The sequence below is a fragment of the Carlito syrichta genome, unplaced genomic scaffold (genome assembly GCF_000164805.1).
Source record: "Carlito syrichta isolate Samal-C Ts95f unplaced genomic scaffold, Tarsius_syrichta-2.0.1 Scaffold226607, whole genome shotgun sequence".
In the NCBI taxonomy this organism is placed as follows: Eukaryota; Metazoa; Chordata; class Mammalia; order Primates; family Tarsiidae; genus Carlito; species Carlito syrichta.
The window spans coordinates 355,813-379,887 of record NW_007170703.1 but is presented as its reverse complement, the minus strand read 5'-3'; the positions used below and the strand labels follow the sequence as shown (position 1 = coordinate 379,887).

The window sequence follows — 24,075 nt, the reverse complement described above, 5'->3', positions numbered from 1 at the left end:
TAGGCAACCAATGGTCTTGGTCTTTGTGAATATCTTTTGCTTTATTTTGGCTCTCATTTTTTAAAGCTGTTTTAGTTGTGTCCAAATCCTGTAATGCTCCAAGTGAGTTTCTGGAGTTTCCCGAGTATAAGAGTCACTCTTGAGCACCCAGCCCCTTTGCTGGTCCTGATTCAGACTTCAAGGAGACAGGCCAAGCAGGCTTGAAGATTCAATTTAGGAATATCAGACATCCTAGTAGCTCCTTCTGGGGAGAGTGTCAACTCTGTGGATTTATTCCTTCAGGTATGCAGGTCCTGAATCTGAATCTAGCCGTAGGATGCCCAGCTCTTCTGAACTGGCTACAGGAGCTCAGGGTGGCAAGAGTCACCTTCCCCCATGCTCTGGTGAGACCCACAGTTGGAAAAGGAAGGATCCCAGAGTGACATGGAAAAATCAGGGCAACTGTATTCAGGTTCCATCCCTGTTCTGGAGCCAGAACTGCAGAATCACAGCAGATTTCACTTGTACTGCTCAAGATTGTCTCAGATCTAGGCAGTTCTGCTATATCCTGAGAACAGAGTGGTCACTTTCAGGGCTGTTTTTTTGGGGGGAGGGGGGTGTTAGGTGGGGGCTATGAAAAGAGAGATGCTCCAGGCCTCTCAATTCTCAGAGACTGGGGTGGAACACTCAAGCTGGCTCTGGGGCTTGGCCAGCTGCCACTGGGGCAAGCTGTACAACTTCGTAAGCTGAAACCCCCAGGGGACATGCTGGGCTTCACCTGGGTGAAAGAAGCTCACAGGTGGAAGGGCGAGTAAAGGAAAGGGGGCCACTCCCGGGCTTCCCACACAACACCTGCCTCACCTCTATCAAACCCACCCTCAGCTCACCTTCAGCCAATCCCTAAAGGCCAGATTCCCAGGTTCCTCTCATGCCCAGGCACTCTCCTTAAGATGCCTTCCTCAGTCCTTATTTGCAAAAATCAGGTGAGACCACACATGTCAAAAGCCCTTGGCCTAAACACAAACACTAGGTACTGGCAAACACAGTCATCTCTCACACCTGGAATTCAATCCCAAGAGTGCCTTTAATCCATCCCTTATCAGGTGCCCACCTCTGTTCCAGCTTGTGGATCCAACAGCCACCTGATTCTTGAAGGCATCAGGAGTGCTAAGCAACAGTTCTCATTTTTAGTGTACGTAGATGCCCAGCACCTTCCCCACAAAGCTTGTCTTTTTAAAATGTCTTAAATGGCCAAGCAGTCTATCAATCCACACCTCCCTTCACACATGGGACTAGGGCTCCTGGAGCACCATGTTACATTTTAAGACCTCTTGTATTGTAGTACTCCCTGTCACACAGTGCATGCACATTCAGTTCTCAGTCCCTTCCAATACAGCCTCGTGTCTCCTACTTCTTCCCGACTCCCTCTTTTTTCTCTTTCTCCTCTTTAGAACACCGAAGTTGCCAATCCCTCCTTTACAAATTCCATTCTTAGTAAGAAAGAAAAATAGTCCCGAGTTTTTATTTTCCTTTTTTTTTTTTTTAGCTGACACAAACATTACTTTTTCTACAATAATTTCATGCTGCAAAACTACATCTTGCCTATAATTCTTGAAAACCATGCATGGCTGAATTCTAGCTTTTATAACCACCTTTTCTGCTCATTTTTCAGAATAGTCCCACTGTTTGGTAAATGTTCAGTTATAAAACCAAGAGTGTGCAGAGTTGCAAGTTACATCCATCAGGCCATACACATGAAAATGCTTTTCTCCAAGCTAGGGAACACCAAGGCAGAAGAGACTTGGAGAAAGCTAGTTCTGCTGTTTCTCTGAATGCATGACATCTTTCAAGTAATTAATTCCACTTCTCCCCAACTTCCAACAAAAGCACCCTGGTGACATGTCTTCTTTATTATGAAGAAAAAGAAATACCTAAATGCAGCCTTCAAATTGAAGTGCCTAGTCTTTATTGTGAGAACAACTCCATCACGAAGCTCCTAGAGTCAGTCAAGGGCTTGGGAACTACATCTCCTCTCTCGATCACCATTTTCACAGTTCTCATCAGCCAAGTTCTCAAACCTGGAGACTATTCAAATCGACTTTTTTTTTTAAGCCTATTTCTACAAATTATACCCATTCTCACAAATCCTTCAATTAGGAAAGAAGATGAAAATACTTGAATTTTTCCTTTGAAAAGCATTCAAAAACTTTTGAGAATCAAAACAGCAACACCGGTCAGATATAGTGGCTCACGTCTGTAATCCCAGCACTTTGGGCGGATAAGATGGGAGGACTGCTTGAGCCCAGGAGTTTGAGACCAGCCTGAGCAATATAGTGAGACCTTGTCTCTACAAAAAATAAAAAAATTAGCCAGGCATGGTGGCGCACCTGTAGTCCCAGCTACTTGGGAGGCTAAAGCAGAAGGTCCTGAGACCAGGAGGTCAGGGCTGCAGTGGCCATGGGCGTACCACTGCACTCTGGCCTGGGCCATAGAGATCACCATAAACTTAGCAAATGTGCTGAGTCAACGGCAAGAGGATTCACATGTAGACAGATTCATTGTGGCAGACTGTACCCCCAGGTGGAAAGAAGCCACCAGGTGGGGAGATACACCTGTAGGCAGGTGGGCACTTCTCTATTATAATGCAGAAGGGTTGGAAAATCTCTAAAGATGCTTGTAACCCAGAGATTCTAGGTGCTGCCTACAACAACTACACTTCATAACAGCATGGCTCACTCCAACATTCACACTTTATTTTAAAATATGCCACTGGCACTTGAGAAAAAAAGTAATTTATTTGCATTGCTTCCATTTTTCTACTGTAGTGTAGTGTTAGGACTTAACATAAGCATCACTCTTCTATGTCCTATTTACATTCATCTGGAATATTACTACAAATACAATATACAATTTAAAAAACTTATGGGGAAACGCAGCTTATGTTTTTCTCTCCTCTTTACAGGCTTCTCAAAGTCATCCAACTTAAATGACAATTTCTATGGACATTTTCTGTACATATCTGAAAGGGCAGAGATGACACTGGTAAAGCCAGAAGAATTTTGCACAAATACAATAAAATACAGATAACAGAAAGTATAGATGATGTTATTTGGGGTACAAATATAAACAATACAGTACCATTTGAGTAATTTAGCAACATAATACCCATACTTTATAGAAATAAAACTGCAAACCTGGAGAATGCTCTGACAAATATTAAACATTATATATACACAATGAGGTAAATGTACCTTGGTCTCTTGAGAGGTAATTTAAGTTTAAAGCAATTGACATTCTGAAGCATCTCCTTGACATATAAAGAATATCAAACACCCCATTCCATTGGCACATGTGAAAAAGGGATATCAAAATATGGTTCATGATATTCAATTCACAATCCTTGTTAAAAAATAAAAATAAGTTCACTGAAATTCTTGAAAGTTTTAAGAGACAGGTTGAATGGTTATTAAACATATTTTTTGAAGTTTACATTTACAAATAAGATTGCATCATGAGATTTAATGTACTGACAGTCCTCATAATGTCTTAGAAGTCCAGCATTCTTAGAGAGGGCTCATGGGTATTCCAGCATTCCAAAACAGACACAAGAAGCTGCAGTACACGTCCAGAGCTAGTCTTCAGGGTCTCAAAATATTTGAGTTGGCATTTTCTGAGCTGTAGCTGTAACAGAACCATTATTTGGAATCTCTATCATTTGGAACCAGAACACTGCCACGGTCAAGAAATAAAAGAAGCTGCTGACTTAAAATCATTCTTTCAGTGCAAGGATAAAAATAAGTTTTGATATGACATGTCTAATTACGGACCTTGTTGTGCATTTTAATTAGCTCTTTGCCATCTTGTTTTACAAAATAGTCTGTATCTGACAGTTCTCAGACACAGAGGGAAAAAAAGGTAACATGCATGGACTACAAAACGGCCAAGTGACCACTGAAATTCTGTAATAAGGACTGAAATCTAGGCCATGACACTGCACATTGACTCAAGGCACTTCTTGAGCGCTGTCAGTACAGGAGAACTGCAGGCTCAGCTCTTCGGGCCTTACCCTGTCCTGTGAGGGATACAACTGGGTCATTGTTTCTGGCACAATTCCCACTGCCACACAGTCACCCTGCTGCCACCCCACTCCTCGTCCATGGCTAAAGCCAAAGAAAGGCAATTGCAGTAGCATCCAAAACCTCATCTGCTCAATCTCCAAACCTGGAGACCCCTCCCTTCCAATGACAGAAGAAAATGAAGTGTGTCCCACAACGTCCATCCGTCATTTTACTCTAGGTCTCGAAAGCAAATCTAGGCTGGGAGGAGGCAATGGTCTCTGAGTCAGGAACCAGCGGGAAAGCAGGTTGGGAGAGGCAGAGCTGAAGACAGGAAGGACAGACCACGAATGTCTATGCCCCACTAAGTCATACTTTCCCCATACCTACTCTTGACAAAATGAATGTGAATATGTACTTTGCCAGAAGATATGTTTTAACAAAGTTGAATCTTGGAAGGTGAGCATCCTCTGATAGGCAGTATAAACAAAGAACTGTGTTTCTAAATGACAAAATTATTACTTTTGTCAAACTTATCTGCAGTTATGGCCACAGTAATTAAAGGCATCTCCTCTTTTAAGTTATTTTCATTTTTAATACCAGCCAATCGGGGTTTATCAAGCCATTCCTAACCAAAAGGAATTAACTGCAGTAATATGTAAACTCAATTTAGAACTAAATTCCAACTTTAAAAAAATTCCCTGATTCATCAAGAGTACATTTTATCCATGAAGGCTAAAACAGTATCACTGTAACTCAATCTTTGATTTAATAAAGAATATTTTCAGCAAAAGTTGAATACCTTACATGAAAGTGAGAAACCATGTATTACAACTTTAAATCAGACAACTTTTGGTATGTTCTTAAAATTATATAAAAATAGTTTTAGTGATAAAATGTATTGGTCCCCTGGATTTCATAAAGCAGATCAGATAGGCTTAGAAATGGCCCAAAAAAAGTACCTGATCACAAAATTAGAGATTATTATTAATCAAGTTATATAACAAAACTATAAAAACTAACCTCTCAAACTCATTCATTTGCTTCAATGAAATCATGGTAATTACAGAAAAAACTCAAATTGGTAGTCAAAATAGTAATCTCTAAGCACATTTCCCCCATGTTTTTAAACACATGAAATTGACACTAAATTCCTATGTAATATGTCACTCATTCTAAAATCACTTTGGTTTTAAGACCAAATAGTCTTTCCAATTTGTTCTATGTATAAGAGATAAGACATTATCAGAATGCAACTCATTCAGCGTAAATGGCCACTATCTCTTCCTGACCAAAATACTGTAAAGGTTATTCTGACCCTTTTATCGGGGAATTGATAGCACTATAAAGTCAAAGTCTTGCCTCACAACTATGAAAGTTTTTCTCCCCTCAGAATAAGATCACAGTGATAAAAAGGATTTTGAAAACTGTAAAAGCCCTGCAAAGACTTGATAGCACTGGAAGTAAAAACCAGTTATTATAAACCAGTTTCAACTGAATGTGAGAAGACCATGACAAGTTTGCTTAAAACATTTAACCTGACCAAAAACCTCTGTAAGTGGAAAACCTATACTCAGAATGTTCTTTAGCTATCACCTCTCCCAGTATCAAGGGTGTACTGAATTCATTACACAAATCACATGGAAATTAAGCAGTTGTAGTATCTGCACGCATAAGGAAACACTGAATTAAAAGCTGCCTTCCTCAAAGGGTAGTGGGACCTCAAAACCACACTAACTCTAACCTTAGTTACAAAGACAGAGTCCACCGAACATTTACTCCTACATAACAAATGTGACTTGCGTGCACACCCGTTATCTATTCGAATTATTAACTGCTTCTGCCTTACTAGGAAAAGACCTATTATTTAACATTAACCATATTCTAACTTTAAATGTAATTAATTTCTTAAAAAAATAACACTGTCTTTGAACAGATAAAGGAAAAAATGTCTTACAGAATACCACACAACTTTTCACAAGCAGCTAGACAAACTTTCCCTTTTAGAAAAATTAGTCTGTAGGCTACACACTTTAAAATATTACGTACTATAAGCATCTAGAGTGCCACTTGATTTTTTAAAAGTATACTGAGACAACACAATTAAAATGCAAAAGCTTAATGTGAGAATATTCAAACATGACCATGATAACAATTTACTAATTAATGCCACTTCATTTCTTTAGTGGTTTAAGCACATTTGGTAGGAGAAAGGCATTTTCAAAATGGAATACCAAATGACACACCACAAAAACCCTTTCAAAAAACAAAACAGAAATAGTTTGGGTTACCCAGATAAATAAACTTTTGGAAGTTGAAACACTATAGGCTTTAACATAGAGACTTCAAGCAACTCTACTTGATTCCATTAGAAAGACACAGAAGTGGCACTTACTGGTATAGTACAATCCCATTTTGAAGGCATGTAACGTTCTGAATATGTGAAAGAACAGTAATAGTATACAAAATACAATTGCATAAATTATGTTCCTCACTACTATATGAGGTCATTTTTAGACTCAAGATAAGAGTTTTATAAGTGTTACTTTTAAGATCCTGAAAAATTATAGAACAGTACATTCAAAGTCTGAATCAAGGAAACTTGTTAGTGGTTCAGAATCCTCTGAGAATGTACTAACCAGGAGTAAATCACTTTCTTTAAAAATAAGAAATGTTTCATTATAACTCATCAATTCAGTTCCTTTACTCTTAAAGATGATCTTTAGCACAAAAGTTACCTAAAGTTAAGACCAGCAATCATCTTTTTAAAAAACAAGTTTTGTTAATAAAAAATAAAAGTAGACTACACAACATTTTATAACTGTCCTGGGAAAGAAGCGTTCATAGTGCACAGAAAGAACCCATGTGGCTGTTTCCTGGGTCCAAAGAAATACTGGGAAGTTTTTAATTGACTTTAGTACACTGCTGCCCAAGGAAGCAATATCCTTCTGTTCCCTCTCAATGAGGTAGAACAACTGACCTCCCAAATTAACCCAGGAGCAGATCTGAAGAAAAAAGCAGAGTTCAGGTAAAGCCACAGAATTACATTTTGATGCCTTCCTGTTGACTGAGTTGTGACAATGTTTTCTTGATCCGCAAAGCTGTAAGCCTTGCTGCTCCATTGGCATACCAACATTCTCTCATAATTTTAGCCATTACTCTCAAGGCCTACAAGAAAATATGAGAAAAATAATTAATCCACTGATTAGGATAAGAATCTTTACCTGTACATTTTCTTTTAAAATCACACGTGGGGGGTGGGGTGTGTGGATGACACAACATCAATAAGGGTACCTGATCTCAAACTGGGCAAAGTGGGGACCAAAGGGAGGCCCAAACTTTACCTGTAAGATGACTACTTGTATCCCTAATCCTGAATTGTACCCCACATCTTTAAAATAAAAAATAAAAAAGTAGGCCATTGCCTTGCGAAGCTGTGGTTTGGCAATGTGCTCTTAAGCTTTGGACCCCTCCTCTACTTTGGAGAGGTGAATCTTCTCTTTCTCTCTCTCTCCAATTTACTTTCTAAATAAACTATACTTTTGAATCTAAAAAAATTAAATTTTTAAAAATAAAACCACACGTACATTTTTGTTTGTTTCAGCAATATTTATATAGCAAATGAGTAGGAATTACTTGACTCTCCATCAGCAGTTACTGGTGGCAGCAGCAGGAAAGCAGACGGGCAAGGGTAACTGACTTAAGCCTAAAAACGCTGAATCCTGAGCCCAAGCTCAGGAGAAAAACAAACCTGACTCACACTGAAACTAAGTTTGTACTTTGAAGTATCTAGATCAGATTTTAAAAAGACAAAAATCTAGCTCTACTCTCATTTGTTAAAGTTATGTCACATGCACATTCTTTGAGTACACGAGATAGATTTCATGTGGGTCCGGATACATACTTTGGTTGGAGGTAGCAAGCTCTCTTGATATCAAAGGTTCTGCTGAGTCCTACATTATTTTAAGATGCAAAATAAACTACTGAAATGATCTGCTTTCTATAGTCTTTTTAAACTACAAAACTGCAAATCTGAAGGATATGCCCTTTTCACCAATATTATGATAGGAGAGAAATAAAATTCATGTTCTGAATTCTATACATTTACAACTAAGAAAACATTTCTAAAACTTTTGTTGGAGCTGCGATTAAGAAGTTCAGACACTGCTGGAAAGCATTTTCCCCAAATTCCTGGTTAATGGTCACCAAGGCAATCAGAGGAATAAAATGCAAAATCATTTGAATCAACCTCGTAATCATCTTATCTGAATTCCTCATTTCACAAAGGGATATTAAGGTCCAGAGAACCAAAGTGATTTGTTTGAAGTCAGCCTCTGAAATGGTAGCCAGGCTAGTCTCGGTCTCCTAATTCTTGTCCAGTATTTGTCCCACCGTTCTATGCTATCCTGGCTGAAGGGAGGCATTCATTTAAAAAGCACATGCCTTAGTCCATCTGGCAGACCTAAACAATGTTCTGATACATTGATGGCTACTGCAAATGCCCTATGGCCCTTTCAATGTGCTTAAAATTGAATGTGAAAACCAAATTACTCTGTTGTTACTCATTGGTTTAACTGTTATGAAAAAGAAAAAAGTGAATTCTTGTCTGTTTTTCTGCTTACTTAGAAGCAGTTTAGAAAACTGTCTAATATCAAAAGGAAATACTCACTTCACAGCTCTGCCATCTGTTTGGAATATTTGGCCTTAACTTCTGTTCACAAACAACTTTTCTCATTTCTTCAACTGATGGATCAGAAGGTACAAGATCATAATAAGGCAGCTGGTAATCTTCATGAATTCCTATATTGGTAAAAAAAAATTCTGTTTTGAAAATATATTCAGCTAATGGCAAATCACGAGAAGGATCAACTGTGAGACCTATCCCAGTGCCCATTACTAATTAGGGAGGCTTACCGCTTTCTCTATCTCATCCACATTTGCATCAACAACCCCTTCCCTGAGTTGGTACTGGGCCCACATCTTGAAACTGCCATGAGATAAGTAAAGGCTGTTTTTAATGATGGTTAACTATGAGCTGTGATGACCAGACTAGCATCTTCCCCTAGAACTCTACTGTGCAGCAAATGAGGTGTTATTCTTCGGATGCACAGCTTCTCACTTGTACAGGGATATATATACTCCATCGTGAGACGTGAGTCCTACAAGGCAGGCCTGAGGTGCAAGTCCCTTCCTCTACTTGCATCTGTCAGCAACAGGTCCTATTTGCTACAATACAGAGGCATACTCTGTCTCTAACTACCTCAAAAAACTACCCAGCCAAGCCTGGGCTCTCAAGCCTAAGAGACTGTTTGTTGAATAACATTAAAAAGTACTCCATCTAAAAAGCTAAAAGTTAAAAGAAACTAAAAAGTAACATAGTGGCAATGTAATCATAGTCTGCATACATAGTCTCCAACTAGCAAGGCAGAAAAAATAGCCACAATCTCAAGGAAAAAAAGTAGGCTGGATATCCAGATACATGCTAGAAACAGCTTCTTAGGAAGCCTCTGAAGCAGCTGTCCATTCTAAATTACTATGTTCCAAGAAAACAAGGGGTTGGGTTTTGAGGATTCCAAGATTCAAATGGAAAGAGGAATAAAATACGCTAGGCTGAAGCTGTACACATGCATGCCATGTCACTGTCCCCTCCCACAGGTTTCATCTTCCATGCTTCTTTGACATTTTCAGTGACAGCCTGTTTCAGACCGCTGAATGTATATAACTTCATTCATACAAAGGCAATTCTTGAACAGCTTCTGTTAATGACAAACTATTGGGAGAGAGGGGAGCAATTTACCACCAATGGAACATCGTCGAGCGATTTCCCAGAATACTAAGCCCATTGCATAGATGTCAGCACGTTTGAAGGATTCAAAATGTTTCATATTTATAGAATCATCGAGAACTTCAGGGGCCATGTACCTAAAAAGAAGTCAACATTTTATTTTATTAAATGGTGGCCACATAATTTCTGAAATGTTTCATGATTTTTCTTTATCTTCTGAAAATAAAAAGCAAAACAAAATCATTATTAAATTTTAAGAGTTTTCCTTCTTTAGCATGGTTCTGTTTTAGAAAATGATTCTAACTTCTTATTAAAAATTCCCTAAAGTAAATAAAGACCTATGAAGATCTTTCTCTTACTGTCACACAGTGTTAACATTTTGATGAACATTCTTTCAGACACTTCTCTGTGCATAGACATCTATATACAATATTACATAACTGAGATCATATCACACTCAAGAAAAATATCAAACATTCATACTGGTTTGCACATTAGTGATGTCAACTAAACGCCACAAAGGCAGACAGTTTCATGCTATCTGCCTTACGATCTTGGCTTCCAATGAAGACACACATGTAACCACTGTGACTGTTATAGATATCCTGATGTACACTACCTGTACCAGTACTATGAAGGAACTATACATTTTAGCCTAGAATTCTTCTCACTGAAACAGGATGAAGGAAGGGCAGGAACATACTCCAGGGAACAAAACAGATATAAACAAATGTCAATTCTCATACTGATGCTACATTATAAGATTCTGAAGTTTCAAAAACCCTACCAAGGTTACTGGTTAGGACCCATGACCTGCAGCAACCACTGTCGAGGGCCCCTCATCTAGTGGACAGTTCTAACAGTCCTCACTGAATCCAGAAACCCCCAAATCATAAATGCAGAGTAGACAGACTAATGCTGCTGGCTCTCTCCAAGGCCAAGGCAGTAGTTTTGGAAAAAGGTTGTGACAACATGACACGATAAGGGCTTTGGAGTCAGAAAGGACCAGGGTCAAATCTCAGCTCTTCAGTTTACCATCCATATGAAGTTGGCCACATTCTTAACCTCTTTGAGGTATTTTCCTAATCTGTGAATTAAGGGTAATGACACCTAACTAATTGTGTTCTTTAGAACCTAATTGGACTCAATAAATATTTATTGAGGATATACCATGCATTAGGTACTATGATGGATGCTGGGAATACAAGGAATATAAAGACGAGTGGATGGTTTAAGGTAATGTGGTAAAGGCTTCAAGTGTCCATCCAGGTGAAGCATGCTGTGACAGCCCTTGGCAGAAACACCTAAGAGTCTTGAGGACCAGAAAAGGCTTCTTGTGGGAAAGGAAAGGTGAGTGTGTGTTAGGGAAACAGTAAGGGAAATGATGCTTTAAGGAAGAGAAAAGGCATATTTTCAGGAACTGAAATATGAAAGCAGCTGTGCTAGCTGTAGCACAGCATTTATGGAGGGTAATACATGAGGTAATATATGAAAAAGTTCTATCAAGATGACTGGCACATGGCAGGTACTCTATAAATATTAGTTACTATTGTTATCGTTGTTAACATAACTAACTAATGTTTTCTGCAAGGGTCACTTTCATCAGCAGGTATCTTAAGTCAGGTAACCTTGGCTTTAGAGCAGGCAAGACCATGAGATCTTCTACCTGTGGGCAATCTAAAAAGGACAAGTCTGAGCTGAGTTTCAGATAGGATATGCATATAAATATGAGAAGGAGAAGGAAAAGTTGATTTCAGAGATATTAAATGCTACTTATTCACAAGTATACCTTTTTGTTCCCACTCTGTGGTTTGGAGCAATATCAATTGTATCTGTGGCTGAATCGTGTCTTACTGCCAGTCCTAAGTCTGCAATACAGCAAGTTCCATTCTTCTTTACCAAGATATTCTTTGATTTCAAATCTCTGTGAGCAATGGCTGGCTTTCCTATAGAATAAAAAATTAATCATGATTGCTTCAAAGGTAATACCAATCACAACTCTCACCTTCAGGTTCAAAAGCCACTTCTCTCGACCAGTATCAAAGCATTTCAGCCCACATCACTCGCAAGATATAGTCCATTTCTAAAGAAACTCCAGTGAATCACTATACCCAAAGTTGTTGAATTTACATGTCTTTAAAGAAAAGATATAATAAGATGCTCCAAAAGATGAACAACTCAAAGATCGAAGGTGAGAAAAGTTATCAGTTTCTCTGTTGGCACCCTCATGAACTTTTTACAAGAACCCTAGTCACAGACTAATATTCCAGCCCAGGAACCATGCATGTAGATCATCACTTCCTTTTCCTATCAACTGGAGTGCACTCATTATTAAATGTATTATCTGTAATATAACCACTAGAAAAAGTTCTAATAAAAAATAGTAATTATTGGCTCACGCCTGTGATCCTAACACTTTAGGAGGCTGAGATGGGTGCATCATTTGAGGTCAGGAGTTCAAGGCCAGCCTGAGCAACATAGTGAGACCTCATCTCTATTTTTAAAAAAAAAAGTCAGGTGTGGTGGCATGCTTCTGTAGTTTCAGCAACTTGGGAGGTAGAGGCAGGAGAATTGCTTGAGTCCAGAAGTTCAAGGTTGCAGTGAGCTGTGGTCATGCCACTGCACTCAAGTCTAGGCAAGAGAGAAAGACCCTGTCTCTAAATAGTAATAATTACAATGTGGAAAACTTGGAACCCTCAAATACTGCTGGTAGGACTGTAAAATAGTTAAGGCACTTTGGAAAAACTACCTGGCAGTTATACAAACCATTAAAGAGAGTTACCATATGATACAGTAACTCATCTCCTAGGTATATACTCAAAATAACTAAAATAACTAAAAACATATATCTACATAAAAATTCGTACATCAATGTTCTTTGCAGCATTATTCATAATAACCAAAAGTAGAAACAAGCCAAATGTTTGTCAACTAATGAATGGATACACAAAATGTCCATACAATGAAATTACTCAGGATATTAATATTAAAAAGGACGAAAACATTAACACATGCTACAACATGAAAGAACCTTGAAAACATGCTAAGTGAAAGAAGCCAATCACAAAAGACTACATATTGTATGATCTATTTACATAAAATGTTCAGAATAAGCACATCTACAGATTTAAAGCAGGTTAGTGGTTGCCAAGGACTAGGTGGTTTGGGGGGAAAGGGGAGTGACTGGAAATAGCTATGTCTCTTTGGTAATAAAAATGTTCTAAAATTGCCTGTGGTGTTAGCTGCACAACTCTGTAAATAGTCTGAAAGCCACGGAATTGTACACTTTAAATGGGTGAATTACATAATATAAGAATTATAACCCATGCTATCATCAATAAAAGTAATTACAAAGATTAGACTAAGCAGGAAGTGGGGGAGCCATTGGTAGCAAGGGGTCAATCGCTACAGCAGAGAGATATAATAGCATCTAAAATCCTACATGGTACAAATAGCATAGCATAAACATTTCATAAATAAAATTTAGTATTTAATTTTCCAACTATAAAACTATCTCATGCAGTCTCCTTATTCCAGGGCCAAATACAAGTATTAGATGGTCAGATTTACATAGTACGCTGATGCTTACAAAAAGCACTTTGACATTTGATACTACACATAAAAATATGTTCACCTAGACTGGAATTCTGAAACTGAGATCCTCAAAAATCATAAGCAAGACTGAATACTACTTTTAAGAACTCATTAAAATATGATGGTGCCGTTACAATGACTAGAGAATCTCTAAGCAAATTCCCAGATTCCTAACTCTGAGATTTTCCACAGAAATGATCTCATTTTAAATATCTCCAGTTAGGCTGACTTCTATTTTCATATACATTATTTATGGGAATTGGAAGCTTAAATAGTAGAACTGCTTATGGAATTACCTTGGGTACCAACAATTTCCATGTGAAGATGGGCAAGACCGCTTGCTGTGGACAGAGCGAGCTTTATCATTCCTTCCACAGTAACTGTGTATCTGTTCAAGTAATCAAAAAGGGATCCATGCTCATGATAATCTGACACCAGCCAGAGCTGAGTCCAAGTACCATTGTCTGTGAAAGAGAATAACAAAGTTTCAGTTGGGTTGTAGAACATTTATGGCTTATTTATTCAAAGGTTATTACTTTTTACTCTCAATCCTGAATCACTCAACTGCAAAATGATGCCGTCCAAGTTTGTATGCAGTTCCTTAATATTTTCTTCTATATTCAGCTTGTCTTATACTTTTGTATATATACCCTTTAGATCCTCAGAGTACGCCCCCTATTCTTGAAATAAGGCAAGAATAATTAATTCCACTTAAGAGACAAAGATGGCAACTTTCTTAAGTCTACCTAGTTAGTAGCAGAGCTGGAACTCTTGAATGCCTAGAAATCTGCCTGGATTAGGTTAGGTGCTCAATGGCTGTTTATAGAAGGAGAGAAGGAAAAAAGGTGGGCAAAAGGGAGGGAGAAAAGAAGAGAAGGAGATAAGAAGCATCTGGAGCCCAGTGTGACTTCCACGGGAATAGAACAGTATGGGGCAAAACTGAAAGTGAATTTCAATGAGAAATGACAAGTTTTAGTGACAGACTGTGTACATAGTTCACAAAGACACAAGACAAGATTATGATTCCAAGGTTGCTAGCTTAGAAAAAAAATAGCGGCATCTATGACACACAGGAAAGCTGAAACAGGAACTGAAATGTCAGGAGAAAGAGCTGGAAAATCTGGGATTGAACCCAATTTTACACAAAGTGATCTTGAACCTAAATAACTAGGAACATGGGTTCCAAAAGTTCCTTGGTAAGCCAATAGAGGAATTTGAAATGCGTTTCCTTACAGGAATAATGATAAAGATTCTGGCTAGGTTCCTAGGCTAGACTGGTCCACAAAAGCTGATTTAACCTAAAAGTAGCTGGAAAGCCATACATTTAATTAAATCATGAAGAAAAAAGGCATCACAACGTTAGGAGACAGCATAATTCAGCAAAAGATACACACTTGGAGTCATTCTGACCTGGGCGGGAATACAGGGCTTGCCTGTTTTTGATCATACAAACTTCAGACAAGTTACTTAACCAACAAGTCTCTTGTCTCTTCTATACAACCTTACTTTGTTAAGAAGATTTTAAAAACAAAATACTAGATTTTTTTTTTTTTGGCAGTTAGTACATGATTATTTAAAATGTGCTGTTTCCTTCCCTACTAGTTGCAAAACCAAAGGAAGAAAATCAGATTGACATAAAGCAACTTCTATATTTTGAGGTTTTTACTTGAAGAAAAGCAACTCTGATTAGAAGAGATTAAGAAAGGAATGAGAACTTTTTTAAAGATTCTGGAGAGGATTCCTGGGTACTTTCACAAGGACTTGGATATTTGTAACACCAGTTCTTTACTGACTTGTTCTTCATAAAACTTCATAAACTGATTCTGTCCAAACTTGATATAGGCACATCACTAGCTTATTTGAGTGCCTATTAATCATGACTGGATTTTCAAAGGTTCACAAACATAAGAAATAAAGAGGAAGACACGCAGACAAAAGAAGAAGCGATCTTCTCAGATTACTGACAAGAGAGGCAGAAGGAAGGTTATATAAGGCGCCATGCATATAAAGGGCTGCCTGAGGTGGAATTAACTAAATCAGGAGGATGATGATAAAGAAAAAGGGAACTGGGGTGGAGGCACTAGGTTTAGAGATTGCGCATTAACCCCTGACAAAGAAGAAGGGTGTAGGGGAGAGCCAGTAGGTCAGCTAGTTCCCATGGTGACCACCAGATGACAGCATCAGCTCAGTCTGTGCTGGTGTGTTTGCAACTTGGAATATGCTGAAAATAGATCCTGGGTAAGATTTAAGCTTCAGAATGAAGAACTGAGAGTCATTACCATGGCAGAGTTTGAAATCATGAATGTGGGTAAGTTCTTAAAGGAGCAATTATTATTTGTAGAACTAGAGCCTTCATACAAATCAGTAAGAAGAATAAGAGTATGAGAAAACAAAGACAACTATTAAGAAATACAAAGAAACACAGAAATAACAGAACAGAATAATGAAAAGGTTGTTTTAAGAGCTGGAAGAGGAGTCAAATGGTGTCAAAGGAAGTTGAAAATGAGAATAAAGGATCTAATCAGACTGTGATTACTGTTTTTGTTTTGTTTTTAAATTATGTAATATTGAATTGTTAGTAGCCATTGATAATCACTGCCTATATCCATCAGTGCTTGTCATAATAAAAAATTATATGCATCCTCATGTGATACAATAGGAAGTATGCAATATCTCTAGCAAGTATTTTAAGAAAACCAACAACACTCCAATTAGATTTAGCCTCTAAACTGACTACTAGTTTTTAGAAAATACAGAGAAGCAAGTTAAGGGAATTCAATTAATAAAATCCAGGAAGTGATAAACCTTACAGGACTAACAATCCAGTTTATTCAGCAAATAAAGTACAAGAAGAAGGAAAAGATGGGAGGGAAGCCTAAAGATTTTAAGGACCGTAAGAGAAATAGGAACCAAATGAAATGTGTAGACGTAAGATCATAATGTGAATAAATGATTATTTTTTTTAAAATAAAAGACAATTGCAGAAATTTGAACCTAACTGGATATTTGATGACATTTTGAAAATTGGCAATGGTAGTAAGGTTGTCTCATAAAAAAGCCTTCTCATTGTTTCAAGATACAAATTACAAGCACTTACAGATGAAAAGATATATGTTATCTGAGACTGGCTTCAAATAATGCAGTTAGGGGCAGAGTAGGCGGGATCAGAGATCAATTATGGTTGGCATAATTGTTGAAGCTGGATGATGGGGGATCATTCACTATCCTCTACTTTTCTATATACTGGAAATTTTCTATAAATAAAAATTAAAAGATAAACAAGTAGTACATGCTTGTTGTACATAAATTTGAAAATACAGAGAAGCAAAAATAAAAACCATAAAAATCACCTGTACTCATCAAATGAGATTAAACAATAGTTATTTTAAAGAAATAATTTGTTGAAGAAAATTGAAGGAAAGGAAGGTGATGATAGATCTGTCCAAGTTAAAAAAAAGACGACAGCATTTGGTTTTTTAATAGGAAAGCTGGGAAATACATTTGACTCAGGGTGAAAAGACAAGAGTTTAGATGTAACCGAAGTCCCTGACAGAGGCTGTAAGGGTAGGAATAGTGGGCACAAAGGTATTATTAATGGACAGCAAGAATGTAGAAGCAGCATAGTACTAGGTCACTGCTTCAGTCACCACTCATTCTAGCTGCCCATGAACCCGGCTTCCTTACTTCTTCAACATCTGATTTGACTCTGTGCTACAGACACCTGTGCTCCAGATAAGAAAGTGTCCACATGGTCACCAATGGCAGGCTGGTTTGGGAAAAACTTTCTCTCTTTAGCTGGTTTACTTAAAAGATTAATCTATTTGACCCTTGACAACTCAGAACACAATACATTGGGAAGTCATTTTTACTCTCCCCATAAATAAGGTCCTTGATCTATATTGAAGTAGTCAGGAAGATATCAAAACAACACAGTTATCTGAGCCCTATCCTACCTCAAAATTTTGAGCAACCAGAGTTTATACATTTTTCTGTATTATGACTATACTCAATAACTAACTATCCAAAACCAAAATAACAAAGTACATGGCTTTTTAAAATAGCCATTTTACATTTTATAAAACAATTAGAAATTTAGGAACATGTTAGAGGTCAAGAAAATCTTCAAAGGTCCTATTTCTAAAAGTTTTTAATGTACTGTATTTGACTTAATGGGGCTGATCTACATGTCAAACACCAATTTCTCATCTAATTTGATGATGTTTAAAGGACAGTCAAAGCTGGGCTCGGTGGCTCAGCCTGTAATCCCAGCACTATGGGATTGATGTTTAGTAGCCATATCTGTAAAAAGGCTCACATAGATTTTGTTATATTCAACATAAGGAAAAGCACATATCACCAACCTTTATTGTCTGCTGCTATAAATCCCAGGATGTTTTCATGACGTAGCATTACAGTTTGATAAATCTCTGCCTCACGGAACCATGAGCGTTCTTCTCTAGAGGAAAATATCTTCACAGCAACTTCTTCTCCCCGCCACTTTCCTCGCCAAACTTCTCCAAATCGTCCTTTGCCAATGCTTTCTTGTAACACAATAGTTCTTGCAATTGTTCTCTGAACAAGCAATGGTAAACCTAAAGATAAAAAAAGTATTACCCAACACAAACAATCAAACCTCATGACAGGCACTAGTGAATGACTCAGAAAACTTATACCTTAAACCATACCTTTAAAACCTTACTGTTTTACTAGGCAGACATCATCTTCACTTGCAATACGATAATTTAAAAAGGAAAATAAGATAATAAATACAATAAAATACACCAGAAACTCTTGCCTAGAGGGTCAGGATAAGCTTTGTAAAGTAAGATAAATTTTGACCATTCTTTTTTTTTTTTTTTGAGTTGGAGTCTCACTCCATTGCCCAGGCTAGAGAGCAGTGGCATGCTCATGGCCACCCCAGCGTCGACCTGCTGAGCTCTGGCTATCTCTCTGCCTCAGCCTTTCAAGTAGCCGGAACCACAGGCGCGTGCTACCACACCCAGCTATTTTTTTTTTTTTTTTTTGTAGAGACAAGGTCTTGACAAGTTGCCCAGGCTGTTCTCGAACACACGGAGTCAGGCAATCCACTCGCCTTGGACTCCCAAAGTGCTGGGATTACAGGCTGAGCCACCGAGCCCAGCTTTGACTGTCCTTTATAGAAGGTATAGGAAACAAAGGAGAAGAGAAGGACAGTCATTAGGTAGGAGGAATATGCAAGTAAAGATAGAAGGACATGAATGATACATGTTCAGGGCACGTGAGCTTAGATAATCAGAGAGAGGATGCATGTGGCAAACAGTGAAAAATGTTATAAGTTGTCACTAGAAGATAGAGTACTGAATATCAAGCTCAAAATGACCGATGCAAACTTTAGGTAAAAGAGGAACTATTAAAGATCTCTGGAAAAAAGGGCCATGAATGAGGGAGAGAGAATTTTAAAATTTTATTTTAGAAAGATGAATGTGGTAATGGTTTTAGTGATGGGAGGAGAAAAGGATGTGAACACAAGAAACACAAAAGTAAATTCTGGCCTAACTTTTAATACATCAGTAAAAGTCATCACAGAAATATCAAGGCAAGCAATTTTTTTGCTAGGAACTGGCTCACAGGCAACTCTAGTATCTTGAAAAACAATGCCTTGGTAATGGGTCATTGTTTCACTAATTGAACTTGTCTTACGCCAAAATGCATATATTTAAATACTACCATACATAAGGATTTGCTAACTACAACATTTAAGTGGCACTATATTTGAGATAATCACTTATCTCCAACCACTAAGAAACTGTAATTTTAAATAATACTGATTCTAACAATCAAAATGCCAGTTTACATCATGTTCCTCACCAGTATCTTATTTATACAAGTTATGTACACATACATTTGTGTCATTTATAATCTATACTCAAAGTTGCTTGCTAGATCAAACTAAATCAATGATGGGAAAATAAATTATCTGCTCTCTTTGGTTCCTTGATTTGAAATGCTTATAAACCCAAATGCTAAATCATTAGTGATCAGAAGTTCTCTTTTCACCTTTAAGTCTCTCAAATAGGTCCTTTCTTACTCTTGCAAAGCACCTCCCTATCTCCTGCCAAGTAGTTAACAGCGTAACTATAAACAATTATTTTTATTTATAAGGAGACTGCTAATTAAAAATATATCTGTAAGAAATCCTTATTTAAACCAAGGAGCTCCTTTGTACTATGAAAAACCAATTCCTAATTATGTTGTTTAATGTAGATACTAAATTTGTCAAATTTTCTTAAAGCCTTGTATAGAGCCATACTATGAACTTAAAAGTACACTTGAGACTTAATCTCAGGAGACTAATGTGGAAGTTACAAAGGCAAGTAACATAGAAGAAAAAGGAATCACAAACAGAAAGTCTGGAAATGCCTGACAGGTTCAGGACTCGCGTAGAGTGTACAGCCAAGAAAGGCTAACAGGACAAGTGAAATTTTCATCTTCACCTTCACTGATGGATTCTGGATGCAGAACTAAAATTAAAAACCAATCTATATTCACTGTATTATGTCTACTGGATCACCATACCTCACATAAATAAAGATTTTTTAAAAGTAGCAATTTCTTCTAAAGACACAACTAAACATAGGTCTAATTTAGAGCTATATTCTCTGCTTTACCCTCCTGTACTTTTAGAACTGCTTAAGAAAAAACTTCAGTGGGGAAACAGGGCCCCTGCAGGGTCACACGTAGTGAACAATGGAAATGAGACCTGAACAACATGCATGTATTACAAGAGAACGTAAGCAAGCACAAGACATGAGAACACTGGCCTAAAAGACTTGCTCTTTCAAAAGCTAGCACACATGAATATGCACAAGCTCACACCACAGGGTTAGAGCTGCCAGAACTCAGCTCTTCACTGTCTTCCCTGAGGTTTCTAAGTTAAAAGTACGGTCTTTGAAAGGTAAAGATAGGATCTTTCCTTAATTATGGTCATGGTACTGAGTAATAAACATGTAAATTCAAAACATGAAATGCTTAGTTTTACCTTTTCCTCCATGAATAAAAGAACTAAAAAGTGCATAGACGTTTTACTTATTCACAGGCATGAATCCCATGCATAAGGAGGCATTAAGGATTTATAATGAATAGAAAGGAAACAGATGGCATTTTCTGCTATCACTCAATAGAAGATAGCTTCTGCCTGGATAAGTTCGGAGGGAATTCAGTACACAATGAACTATGAAGGATGCCTTAATCTAAGCTTTTTTGTCAAATGCAGTAAATTTCTTCCAAATATGTTTTCAATTAACATTTGTCACTTGGACATAACTTTACAATTTATCAAGTGACTTCATGTAAACATCTTGTCTCACTTGAACTTCATAACAATTCAATGATGTGCATAGGACAGTGTTCATCAGTTTCACTTACAGATAAAATAATTCAAGCATGAGACATCCACTAATTGCCCAAAGTCACAGAACTAGCAAGTGATGTAGACAAGTTTTTGCAGGGTAAGGCATAAAAGGAGGGAGAGAAGCTTTCAGACAATGGGCAACTGAGGTCCCTGATGGATCTATAAATATATATAAAATGAAAAAAATTCCATCCTTTATTTCATGTCTACATCATAAAAGGTAAACAAATATGTTCATATTCAGAAATCAACTGTCATCCACCCAGCAACTCCTGTTAATTATTTAGGTGGGCTTGTTCTGCTCTGCCAAGTGGTATGAGCTGCTATGATTTCCCTGGGTCTAAGTCTGGCAACAAGTGACTAGGTCCAAAGGATTAATTCCAAATGATCTGCAGCCACCCTGATTTTTCTGTGACTTTGGTCCTTGCTTATCATAGCTTTAGACCAGGATAACTTCTAGAATAGTTCTGTGGGAAACATTTAAACTCAGAATAAATGGGAAACTCCAGGAAAGCAATAAAATAACCTCTCCACCACTCCCACCCAAAGACTATCATCACATCTTCAGTACTCAGGCTGCTCCATGTCAGTCCCACCTCTCATTGCTTTCCCCCTACAACAGTCTCAGAAGTCCCTAAGTTTGCCTTTTGAGACCTATGTTCTAGTGTAAGCCTGTATGTGTCCCAGTAGTTAAAGATAAAGCTCACTTATTGAACATGTATGGCCAAATTTTATAGAAGACTTCTAAATGAATGAACAGATATGCATTTGTACCAACATATATTCATTTCCTTAAAATAGACGTTTGTTATTATATAAGCTCTACATAATATTAGGTTTGATTCTATGCTTCAAAATATTCCTCCCAAGTCACAACTTCTGCTTTACTGCTCCTTTAATATCACGTGATTATAAAATTATGAAATTTTCATTATATATCTTTTCAAATCTTTATCTATAAATTTAGCCCATATTTGAGGGTGATTTATATTTTTCAAAGGACAGTTATATCTCATTCAAAAGTCTTAGCAAATCACTCTAAGTATTATTATCAACAGAATCTGTTCCATATTTCTGATGAAGAAACAGAAACCCAAAGAGGAAATATGGTTTAAACAAGGTCATATAGCCAATCAATGACAAAGCTTACACTGGAACCCAGATCTACTGATTACTTGCAAAATATCAAATTCCGAAGAGGAATAGGGTGGTTCTACTTCCAAATCACATGCAAGAAAAAGTAAAAGATAATTCCCCTTAGATTTAAACACGAAGCATCGCTATGCCAAAACCCACCTTGGGATGTATCTGGCAATTAGCCAATCTATTTCTGATCCCACGAAAAACAAACAAAACTGAGAAAAGCAAATATCACAGGAGTCATGGATCCACAAAGCTATATTATAACAAGGTAGTTAGACTTCTTTTCTAAATTAGTGATAAAATAACTAAGAATTCATTAGCTTTATTTTAAAAACCCAAGTCTGTGCTAAAGATATCAATTTCATATGTTAAAAAAGCAAATAACCTTCACAATTCCAAACACATTTCTGTCATGCCTGCTTCCAAATATAAACCTCATGCTGCTAAACATTCCTGAATAGAATGAATAGCAACAGATCATTTGAACAGCTTTGAATTCAGCCTCATTTATATGAGAATAATTGTCCTTATCCTTTCTACCTCACATAGTCATGAGAGGCAAATTACATTATTTAAGTGAGAACACTCAAATTTATACAGTCATGGAGTTGACTTACTAACTGACTTGTCTCAACAAAGTTCCGATTTGTCTATTTTAAACTAGTCACAGCCAAATATAGACCAAATTAAAGACCTTTATTAGGTTCAAACATGGAATATTGTTTACACTATCTCCAATTTTAACAAACTGAGCCAAATTAGCTTAGCAAACAAAATAAATACCACAGTTAATTTTCAAAAGCCTTCTGAGGAAAAAAGAGAAATAATTATATTACCCGATCCAGATCCTGATGTTGTCATATCATAAATTAAATCCTTTAGCGTAGTACCCTCTGAAATAAAAGGACGATCTAATGAAGGGTCCTCTTCATTTGGCACGCGATGGTGGATGACAGTGCGGTTATGGCAGATATAGACCATCAACATGAGTGAGATGCAGACAAAGCAGACTGGTCCAGCAATGACAGCTGCCAATTCCACGGGACCAAGGCCAGGTGATGGCTTTACTGAAAAAGGGCCAAGTGAAATAAACATCAACAACAACAAAAACTTTGTAAGTGGCACCCACACATTCCTAATCCTCCACAATTCCTGCAATTGGCCACTACCACCATTGAGCCAAAGAGCCTCACACAGAAGTTCATAGGGCTCAAACCCAGAACAAATGAATCATTCAGTCTTCTATTGGCCCTCTTGTTATGAACACCAGCTGTCCGCATCCACTTACTCTTTTTTGTATTCTCCAACCATTATCTAAATCACAAGGCCAGCTTCCACCAACACCCGAAGGCCTCCCCCTTTATCACCTTAGGTCATCATAATAAAGAAACTAATAATCTGGAATAACTCTCATTAATGTTTCCTTAAAGGTTGGGCAGGGTGGCCCACACCTATAATCCCCAGTGCTTTGGAGGCAAAGGAGGGAGGACCGAACTGGGCAACAACACAAGACCCTGTCTCTACATAAAAATTTAAAAATTAGCCAGGTGTGATGGTACACTTATATTCCCAGCTGCCCAAGAGGCTGAGGCAGGAGGGTCACTTGAGCCCAGAAGTTCAAAGTTGCAGTGAGGCTATAATCAGATCACTGCACTCCAAGATGAGCAACAGAGCAAGACCCTGATGACAGGGGAGGGATCTTCTTAAAGGCTGTCTTTTTTTTTTTTCTTTTTTAAGTACTTTTGGCTTGTCTTCTTGTTCCAAGACAAATACATGCTCATAGCAGAAAAAAATATTTATAAATACAGATAAGATATATAAAAAATATATATCTATAGCTGAACCACCCCTAAACAACTCACATTTTAGTGTGTGTATGCATGTGTGTGTGTATATGTACATATATATCTTACCAATTTTTTACAGGCAAAATATATCCTTAATTTTTAAAATATAGTTTGTACATATATCCTTTCTAGGCTATTTTAAATACCTGGACTTTTAATTCCAGATCATTTTCCTATAATCTCTTTTAATAATTAACAATTTGCATTGTTTCAGAATCATATTACAATTATTTTGACATTCATCCTGAGCCTTGCTGGTTCACTGCTCACCAGCATTTCCAT

The 24,075-nt window shown here is 37.4% G+C and overlaps 1 protein-coding gene across 1 annotated transcript in view; it reads right to left on the bottom strand.

The window, feature by feature from the left end:
* Positions 1-2,711: 2,711 nt before the first annotated feature.
* TGFBR1 (transforming growth factor beta receptor 1) overlaps positions 2,712-24,075 on the bottom strand; it is a 49,972-nt gene continuing 28,608 nt past the window's right edge. Inside the window, exons 3-9 of the mRNA XM_021709430.1 lie at positions 22,783-23,013; positions 17,775-18,005; positions 13,710-13,877; positions 11,609-11,765; positions 9,832-9,956; positions 8,704-8,834; positions 2,712-7,202 (exon numbers count right to left, since the gene is read on the bottom strand). Coding sequence (XP_021565105.1) covers positions 7,077-7,202; positions 8,704-8,834; positions 9,832-9,956; positions 11,609-11,765; positions 13,710-13,877; positions 17,775-18,005; positions 22,783-23,013 — 1,169 coding nt within the window. The 3' untranslated portion in view covers positions 2,712-7,076. The remainder of the gene's footprint in view (positions 7,203-8,703; positions 8,835-9,831; positions 9,957-11,608; positions 11,766-13,709; positions 13,878-17,774; positions 18,006-22,782; positions 23,014-24,075) is intronic.